This window comes from Lactuca sativa, chromosome 4, assembly GCF_002870075.4.
Source record: "Lactuca sativa cultivar Salinas chromosome 4, Lsat_Salinas_v11, whole genome shotgun sequence".
NCBI classification, from domain to species: Eukaryota; Viridiplantae; Streptophyta; class Magnoliopsida; order Asterales; family Asteraceae; genus Lactuca; species Lactuca sativa.
Window position 1 is genome coordinate 12,394,896 of NC_056626.2, and position 9,760 is coordinate 12,404,655.

Consider the following 9,760-nt stretch of genomic DNA (forward strand, 5'->3'; position numbering starts at 1 on the left):
CATGAAACAGTGTAATCCAATAATCCAACCATATTTTTATTTAAACTTCATACCTTAATTAGCTTTTGCGAGCAAAAATAACACAGTTCGGGATCTCATGTCCTTAAGACTAGATAGTCAAGAATCAGAATCGACGAATCCTTAAGAACCCGTCACAGCGAATCAACTTTTGTTGAAACAGTGAGCCCACCCGAAGGGGCCCAGCTCCTATGCTTTCACTTTTTTGAGAGCCACTAGTATCATGTCACACAGTTCTTCATTCGCCAGACTTGACTTTGAGGCGGCTTTTGATTTTGATTGAACTTGGATTTGTATCTTCATTTTGAACTTTGAATTCTTCAATCAACTTTTGAATTTCTGAAAGTTTCTTCATTTTGGCACTTAGCTTTCTAATTGGGGTACTGGATATGACAGTTGTACCCTTTCTTCTTTCTTGACTGTGTGGATCTGATACTTAACCTCTCTGTTACCGTGAGGGTAACGCGTGTCAACAGATAGGTACGTGTTTTGTGGGTTCAGAGTTGCCGATAAAGATTCTTTTTAAACATTCAGAAGCAAATCATCCCAAAGCTGTTATTACCACCCACAAAAACGTTTCAATATTTCATTTTTTTTATTATCTAAGGCTGGGGTCTCGAATTACGGTGTTTGGGTCTCCTAGTTATGACAGCTGATTCTACGATTCCGGTAACTATCCGGTCGCCTTGGAATTCTTTCATTTGATTTCTCGATTTCCCACTTCATGGAGCAATTGTATGTAAAGAGTGTCATCATCTCGTATGTATATATATATATATATATATATATATATATATATATATATATATATATATATATTAGAACAAATGCAGAATGCAAGGAAAATGAAAATAAGAAAATAAATAGAAAGGAGAAAATAAGAGAAAATAAAATAAAATTTTTGGAAAATGAAATAAAAATTTTGAAAATAAGAAAATGCATGCATGAGTATGAATGAACCTAATATACAAGTCTACCCCTCCCCAAGCTTAAAGATAAGCATCGTCCCCGATGCTTGGAGAGGGTGGAACAACCTAGAACGGAGGTAGAGGAAGAGGATAGTAGCTAGGGTTTCGGGTCCAAGCCCAGAAGTCATCCTCATGTTTGCATTGACACTCTTGATCCCGAGCGTACTGAGTGGTGAAGGTGGAAAAATTTTGGGTCAAGCTTGCAATATCTTGTTGGTAGGTGTCGAGGCGGGTATGGATTTACTGGAATTCATCCATATACTGCTGATGATAAGACGGGGGTGCAGCAAAATGGGATGAGCTGGCACCAACAGTGGGAGAAGCATGGTAGGGCTCCTCCTCCTCTTCATCATGATCATCATCACCATCTTCCTCGTTTTCTTCACTTTTCTCATCTACCTCGGTGGATTATGCGTGGGGGAAGATGTATGGAATGATTTGCCAATCGGTCATGTGAATGGGATTTCGGAAATCAAGAATGCCTTTATTTTCTGGTGTGATGAGGAGCTTTGGATCATGATTTTGACCCATGGTCCAATGGTATGTGCCATCGCCTGCCGAACAGAAGAGTCGCATGGACTCAAGGACAGTAGTGGCGAGATAAGGCTCACCCGGCAGTGGCTGATGGAGACCGGGGTATGGGGCTCGGATTTGGGCACTCTTGGCGAGCATGCTGACAATACCCCCACAAACAATCTTTCCCAATCGGGATGTGCTCAGGCGGATGAGTTTGTGGTACAGAAACTGACCATAATGAGGAATGAGGTTATTCTCGGGATGGGTCATTACATAGAGGATTTTGAGTTCTAGCGCGTTGATGGTGCTTCACTCCTCTCTAGGGGCGATGAGCGAAGCAATGATTCTATTGGCTACCTTCATCACGGGATGGATAAGTGATGAGGCTTTAGCAGCGCTAGAGACATATGGGTGTAATTAGTTGAGTTGGGTCCACCATGTCAAGTCAAAGTATCCTTAAATTGGGTCAGTGGGGCCAAATGTGTTTTCCGTTGGGGCCCCCACAATGGCATTGATTTGATCCAAAGAGATCTCATAGTCTTGATTCATTAGACGGAAGGAGAGGATCCCATGGTCCAAATAAACTAAGGATAGAAACTCAGCTGTTGGGACTTTATAGCTCAATTCATGGACCCTCAACAAGCCGTGCCACCCTATGTTGCGAAACAGGGTTTTGACTTGATTGTAAACATGCAACTCTTTTAGGGATGGAACATGCACGAATTTTTGGATGGCATGACCCCGTTTAAGGAATGACTCAAGTTTGCCCTGTTGAATTGGGCCAAGACATATGACACCACAATGAGACGGGTCGGCTGGGGGTGTTGGGGACCTAGGTGGAGGTGATGGGGATCTACATGGAGGTCATGGGGTCCTAGACTTCCGACGGCAGGCGGATGATTTGGTTTGTCTTGTTCTTTTGGAAGATGCAGCTTCCATAGTCAAGTTTTGGGACAAATTAAAAGTCAGTAGGTCAATATGTCAAAAAGTCAACTGTTGATGGGTCCAATCAACTTCGAATTTGGCCACCAAAATTTTGCGGGAAATTTGGTTTTCAAAGATTTCCTACTAAGAATCAAGTTCAAATAGACCAAAATTTCAAGTAATTTGACTCAAGAACACAAAATCCAAAAGTTAAGAGTTGGGAGGAATTTACCGAACCGTGTGTCGGATTGTGTTGTTCTTGATGGAAAAGATCTTCCTTAACCTCCCCAAGATTTCCCTTTTTAAGATTAAGACACTAAAACACCAAAATCACATGAGATTTTCGGATCTAGGGTTTGTCAAAACCCCCAAATCCACCATTAAAATGCAAAAAAATGGTGTTTAAGATGGAGAAGATGAAGTGTAGATGATGAAAATCAAACCTTTTTGTAGATGAAAGCCAAAATCTAGAAGAAATTGAAAGGTTTTGATGAAAATCGGACCTAAGGTTTTTTGTTGGGAGAGAGGGGCTGTTAGGAAGTGAAAGTGGGGATAAATGAGGTCAAGTCCCGATTTTTTTTCTTTAAAAAAAGAACCAGAACTGTTGCGCGGACACGACCCGTGTCTCCACAGGCTTAATAGACATGCCCCGTGTTGGGGGGGTTTTATGTTGAGTTAAGGACGAACACGACCCGTGTTATGATCTGGAGGAATTGGGGGTGCTTTTTGCATGGACACAACCCTTGTTGATTATAGGCCAAAACCAACACGACCCGTGTTGGTCTCTGGAAGAATTTGGGTCATTTTTTACATGAACACGGACCATGTTCCATTAAGGCTAAACGGGACACGACCCGTGTTGGTCCCTGGATGCTAATTCCCACTTTTTGAACTTGAGAATTTCCCTCTCTTTGAAATGAAATACTTTTGCATTCCTAGGTCTGTTTGGTGATTTTAAATCATGTTTAAATGCATTTGGAACATTGAAAACCAAAAAATCAAAGAAATGGAAATTGTTTTTAAATAAATGACAGAACTACCCCCGGGTTGCCTCCCGGTTAGCCGCCCTTGTTTTAAGTCGTTGGCTCGACTTTTCCCCTAAGTGTGCTTCAGTCTTGGTATGTGGGGTTCTCCAACTCGTCAACCTCTTCATTCTTCACCTCAAATCCTTCATAAAATGGCTTCAGCCTGTGACCATTGACTTTGAATGTTTTACCCATTTGCTTGCTCGTGATTTCAACCGCACCATGGTCAAATACCCTTGTGACCACGAAAGGACCAACCCATCTCGATCTCAAATTTCCTGAAATTAGCTTGAATATTGAGTGGTAAAGCAACACCTTTTTTCCTTGTATAAAAGTCTTTCGGGAGATCGCCCTGTCATGGTATGCTTTTGTTTTCTCCTTATAGATCATGTTGCTTTCATATGCATCATTCCGAATCTCCTCTAGCTCTTGGATATCAAGTTTCCTTTTATTTCCCACCTCATCTTCACTCATGTTGAATTTCTTTACCGCCCAAAAAGCTTTATGCTCAAGCTCAACTGGAAGATGGCATGCTTTACCAAACACAAGCCTATATGGGGACATACCAATGGGAGTTTTAAACGCGGTACGGTATGCCCATAAGGCATCATCTAGCCTTAAGCTCCAATCTTTGTGGTTTGGGTTGACCGTTTTCTCCAAGATGCTTTTGATTTGCCTGTTTGAGACTTCTGCTTGTCCATTGGTTTGGGGATGATAAGCTGTTGAGACTTTGTGTGTCACTCCATATCTCTTCAAAACAGCTTCTAGCATCCGATTGCAGAAATGGGTCCCGCGGTCACTTATGAGCGCCTTTGGTGTGCCAAACCGTGAGAAAATCTGTACCTTAAGGAAATCGACCACAACTTTGGAATCATTAGTACGGGTGGTCTTAGCCTCCACTCATTTGGACACATAGTCCACTGCTAACAAAATATAAGAACAACCAAAAGAGGGCGGAAATGGTCCCATAAAGTCAATACCCCATACATCAAAAATCTCACATACTAGAATAGGGGTAAGGGGCATTTGATTCCTAGAGCTTAAAGATCCGGATTTTTGGCACTTTTCACAATGTGCACAAAGCACATAGGAATCATGGAAAATAGAAGGCCAAAAGAATCCACTATCTAAAACTTTCCTAGCTGTCATTTGGGGTCCAAAGTGACCACCACAAGCATAAGAATGGCAAAAATTAAGGATATATTGTACCTCTCTTTACTCAACCCACCTGCGAATTACTTCGTCCGCACAGTAATTCCAAAGGTAAGGCTTGTTCCATATGTATCGTTTGGCTTCCTTCTTAATTTTGTCTCTTTGCCAACAGGATGAATCTGGGGGAAATTGACTTGTGACCAAGTAATTGACGATATCTGCATACCATGGTGCTTCTTTGGCTGCAAATAGATGCTCATCTGGAAATGTGTCACAGATTGGTATACCATCTTCGGGCGATACAATGCGACTTAGATGATCCACTCTTGTCTTTGATCTCAATATCGAACTCTTGCAAAAGCAACATCCACCGTATTAACCTCGGTTTCGAATCTTTCTTTGTAAGCAAGTGCTTTATGGCTGCATGGTCCGAATATATGATCACTTTAGTTCCAAGGAGGTATTGTCAGAACTTCTCTAGAGCAAAGACATTAGCAAGCAACTCTTTCTCCGTTGTGGTGTAGTTTCCTTGTGCACTATCAAGGGTCTTTGATGCATAGTAGATGACATGATGTGCGCGGTTAACCTTTTGTCCCAAAACCGCCCCAACCACGGTATTGCTAGCATCGCACATGATCTCGAATGGAAGATCCCAATTTGGCGGTTAAATAATGGGGGCGGATGTCAACAAGTCTTTCAAACGATCAAATGCCTTCTTACATTCATCACCAAACTCAAAATCGGCCTCCTTTTATAGAAGTTGACACATCGGCACCGTGATCTGGGAAAAATCCTTTATAAACCGCCGATGAAAACCTGCATGGCCAAGAAAAGAACGTACTTCCCAAACATTTGTCGGGTATGGTAAGCTCTTAATAACATTTGTTTTGGCCTTGTCAACTTCTAAACCTTTTTGGGACACCACATGTCCAAGTATCAAGTCCTTGTCAACCATAAAATGGCATTTTTCATAATTAAGAAGTAAGTTCGTGTCAATGCACCTTTGTAAGATTTTGGTGAGATTTTGCAAACATTCATTAAAAGAATTTCCATAAACAGTAAAATTGTCCATGAAAACCTATATGATATTTTCGACATATTCTGAAAATATGCTCACCATACATCTTTGGAAGGTTGCGGGTGCATTGCACAAGCCGAAGGGCATGCGTTTATACGCAAAGGTGCCAAAGGGACATGTGAATGTGGTTTTCTCTTTGTCTTCCGGAGCAACCGGAATTTGATGAAAACCAGAGAAACCATCAAGGCAGCAATAGTGGGATTTCCTGGCCAATCGTTCTAACATCTGATCGATGAATGGCAAAGGGAAGTGGTCTTTGCGGGTGGAAGCATTCAACTTCCTATAATCGATACAAACTCTCCACCCGTTTTGCACACGAGTGGGTACCAATTCCCCCTCGAGTTTTTGACAACGGTGACTCCGGCTTTTTTCGGGACAACTTGCACAGGACTTACCCACTTACTATCAGAAATGGGGTAGATTACACCTGCATCCAAGAGCTTCATGATCTCCTTTTTAACCACCTCCATCATAGGTGGATTCAACCTCCTTTGGGCTTCACGGGTTGGCTTGAAGTCCTCTTCCATCAGTATTTTGTGCATGCATAATGATGGGCTCAACCCTTTTATATCCATAATGGTCCAACCAATAGCCTCCTTGTATTTTTTCAAAATTCCAACCAACTCTTTTTCTTCTTCTCGTGCCAGCTTGGTCGAAATTATCACCAGTAATGTCTCTTCCTCTCCAAGTAGGCATACTTGAGATGGTCGGGAAGAGCCTTCAACTCAAGAGTCGGTGGTTGTACTATGGATGGGAGAAGTTTTGGATTGGAACTTTTTAGCTTCATGCGGGGTGCTTCAACCCTCATGGGTTGTGCTTTCTCCAAGGAATCGATTACTTCAATCAATTCATCCTCCAATTTGTACTTGTCAGCCAAATCCTTAATCCCTGTCTCATCAAAGTGTTTGCTCAAGATGGTGGTTAGCACATCTTGGCTTGACATCTCAAAGCAATCATTAGTACATGAATCAATAACATCTATGAAGTTTAAAGAATGAAAATCGCTAGGATAACGCATGGCTTCAAAGTTATTAAAGTTAATCACCTCACCATCGAACTCCATTAACAAAGTACCATTGGCTACATCTATTTTTGTTTTTGCGGTACTCATAAAAGGTCTCCCCAAAAGGATGGAGCTCGATTGTGGGGTGTTTTCATCACCCATGTCTAAAACATAAAAGTCAGCGGGAAAAACAAGCTCATTAACTTGGACTAACACGTCCTCCAATACACCTTTCGGGTGTACCAAAGACCGGTCAGCAAGTTGAATGATAACTTCGGTTTTTGATAAAGGTCCAATTCCTATTGTCTTATAACTTGAATAGGGTAAGACATTAATTGATGCTCCAAGATCAAGCATGGCACGTGGTACAAAAAGGTTACCCATTTTGCAATGAACTGTGAAAACACCCGGGTCCTTGCATTTTTTTGGTAGTCGCTTTTGTAACATGGCTGAGACATTTTCACCAACCTTCACAGTTTGATTTCCTTTAAGCTTTTTCTTAGATGTGTAAAGTTCCTTAAGGAACTTAGCATATCTAGGAATCTGTGTAATGGCATCTAAAAGAGGGATATTGATTTCAACCTTTCGAAACATGGCCATGATTTCGTCATCTTCCCTTTCTCTTTTGGTGCTTGCTAGCCTTGAAGGAAATGGAGCTGGTGTGACTTTCACTTCGTATTCTATTAGCTTCTTGTACTTTGGAGTACTCTTCCTTTCCTCTTCTTTGACAGCTTCTTCCACCTCAATCTCTTTCTCTTCTTCTTCTTCATCCGGCATCCTTGGACTTTCATAGATTTTCTTACCTCTTAGAGTAATTGCACACGCATTGTGTTTTGGGTTCTTCTCCGTTTGAGAGGGTAGCTTGCCTTGCGACTCCATCTTACTTACGGATTGAGCAAGTTGTGATACTTGTTGCTCCAAGTGTTTTATGCTTGCCTTGGTTTCTTGTTGAAAGCTTTGAGTGCTTGTGGCAAGACTTTTGACAATATCTTCTAGTGACATACTTGAAGAACTTGCTTGTGGAGGGGGTTGTTGTGGGTGCCTTGGTTGGTAATTTTGAGGTTGGAAGGGTGGTCGTTGTTGATTTTGAGGAAATCGTGGTCTTGGTTGATATTGATGCGATTGATTCTGCTGATAATTCCCTTGTTGATTGCCTCCCCACCCTTGATTATTGTTCCATCGCTGATCACCTCTTGGTTGCTCATAACCTCTCTGATTTGCCCCAGAATAGCCTCCCATGACTTTCGCTTCTTCATAATCTTCCTCTTGGAGTTGTGGGCACATATTGGTTGGATGCCCCACTTGGGTACAAATACCGCATGGGCGGGGTGTGGGCTGCACACCATTGTCTTTGGCCAACATCATGACTACTTTTGTGAGCTCAGACAATTGAGCTTCAATCTGAGGAGTTTGAACTTCTTTTACACCCCGGGGTGCATCCGTATACCATTCTTCATCATGGCTTGAATGTTTGGAATCTTCAGCCATGTTCTTGATTAGATTTCGGATCTCAGTTGGGGTCTTATCGGGCAAAGATCCGCCACTAGAGGCATTGAGAAGTCTTTTTTCCATGGGGGTCATACCTTCAATGAAATATTGTAGGAGCTGATACTCGGTGATCCCATGCTTTGGACAACGGGCGTAAAGTTTCTTAAATCTTTCCCAGTATGTGTGGAAAGCTTCTCTTTTGTGTTGCTTAATTCCGATAATTTCCCTCCGTAGGGATGAAGCTTTCATTTCGGGAAAATACTTGTCCAAGAACAACCTCACAAGGTCTACCCACATAGTCACCGTCCCCGGTGGGAGGTCATAGAGCCAGTCTTTGGCGGCGTCTTGCACTGCGAAGGGGAACGCCCTAAGCTTGATCTAATCCTCCATGACATTGTATGGTTTCATACCCACACATACTACATGGAACTCGGTAAGAAACTTGTGAGGATCTTCATTTTCTAGGCCCCTAAATGTTGGGAGTAAGTGAATGAGCCCGGATTTGAGTTCCAAGTTGGTGGCAACTGGGTATGTGATACAAAGAGGTTGTTGAGTCACCTCTTATCTTGACCATTGACGGAGAGTTTGTTAGGGTGGTGGGTTTGGAGGATCTTGATTCCCTCCAAGGTTGTGTGCCATGGCTTGAGAAGCGGGTGGTTTTTCTGCATCCGTATACCATTCTTCGTCATGGCTTGAATGTTTGGAATCTTCAGCCATGTTCTTGATTAGATTTCGGATCTCAGTTGGGGTCTTATCGGACAAAGATCCGCCACTAGAGGCATTGAGAAGTCTTCTTTCCATGGGGGTCATACCTTCAATGAAATACTGTAGGAGCTGATACTCGGTGATCCCATGCTTTGGACAACGGGCGCAAAGTTTCTTAAATCTTTCCCAGTATGTGTGGAAAGCTTCTCTTTTGTGTTGCTTAATTCCGATAATTTCCCTCCGTAGGGCTGAAGCTTTCATTTCGGGAAAATACTTGTCCAAGAACAACCTCGCAAGGTCTACCCACATAGTCACCGTCCCCGGTGGGCGGTCATAGAGCCAGTCTTTGGCGGCGTCTTGCACTGCGAAGGGGAACGCCCTAAGCTTGATCTAATCCTCCGTGACATTGTATGGTTTCATACCCACACATACTACATGGAACTCGGTAAGAAACTTGTGAGGATCTTCATTTTCTAGGCCCCTAAATGTTGGGAGTAAGTGAATGAGCCCGGATTTGAGTTCCAAGTTGGTGGCAACTGGGTATGTGATACAAAGAGGTTGTTGAGTCACCTCTTATCTTGACCATTGACGGAGAGTGTGTTAGGGTGGTGGGTTTGGAGGATCTTGATTCCCTCCAAGGTTGTGTGCCATGGCTTGAGAAACGGGTGGTTTTTGTACAGGTGAAGTGTTTAGACTATTATAAATAGGTGAAAAGGGTGGAGTGGTATTTATGGGTGAGGTTGGTTGTGGTGAGATTGATGGGCTTTCTGTTTCTGAGGCTGATACACTTGAGAGGGGTATGTCCTCCCAAATGTTGATGACTGGGGGAGTAGATGATGAGGAAGTAACGGAAACCGGCTGCCTCTTACGAAGCTTGGCTTGC

At 42.6% G+C, this 9,760-nt stretch overlaps 2 protein-coding genes across 2 annotated transcripts; both read right to left on the reverse strand.

Annotated features, from left to right (window-relative positions):
* Window positions 1–3,535: 3,535 nt before the first annotated feature.
* Window positions 3,536–5,237, reverse strand: LOC128133362 (uncharacterized). The gene is made up of 3 exons (XM_052770757.1): window positions 5,094–5,237; window positions 4,691–4,954; window positions 3,536–4,288 (listed from the first exon to the last, which is right to left on the reverse strand). Exons 1-3 carry the CDS (start codon window positions 5,235–5,237, stop codon window positions 3,536–3,538), a joined length of 1,161 nt encoding a protein of 386 aa, XP_052626717.1.
* Window positions 5,238–6,342: 1,105 nt separating this feature from the next.
* On the reverse strand, window positions 6,343–8,469 carry LOC111880026 (uncharacterized). Its single transcript, XM_023876442.2, has one exon. It carries the CDS (start codon window positions 8,467–8,469, stop codon window positions 6,343–6,345), a length of 2,127 nt encoding a protein of 708 aa, XP_023732210.2.
* Window positions 8,470–9,760: the final 1,291 nt, after the last annotated feature.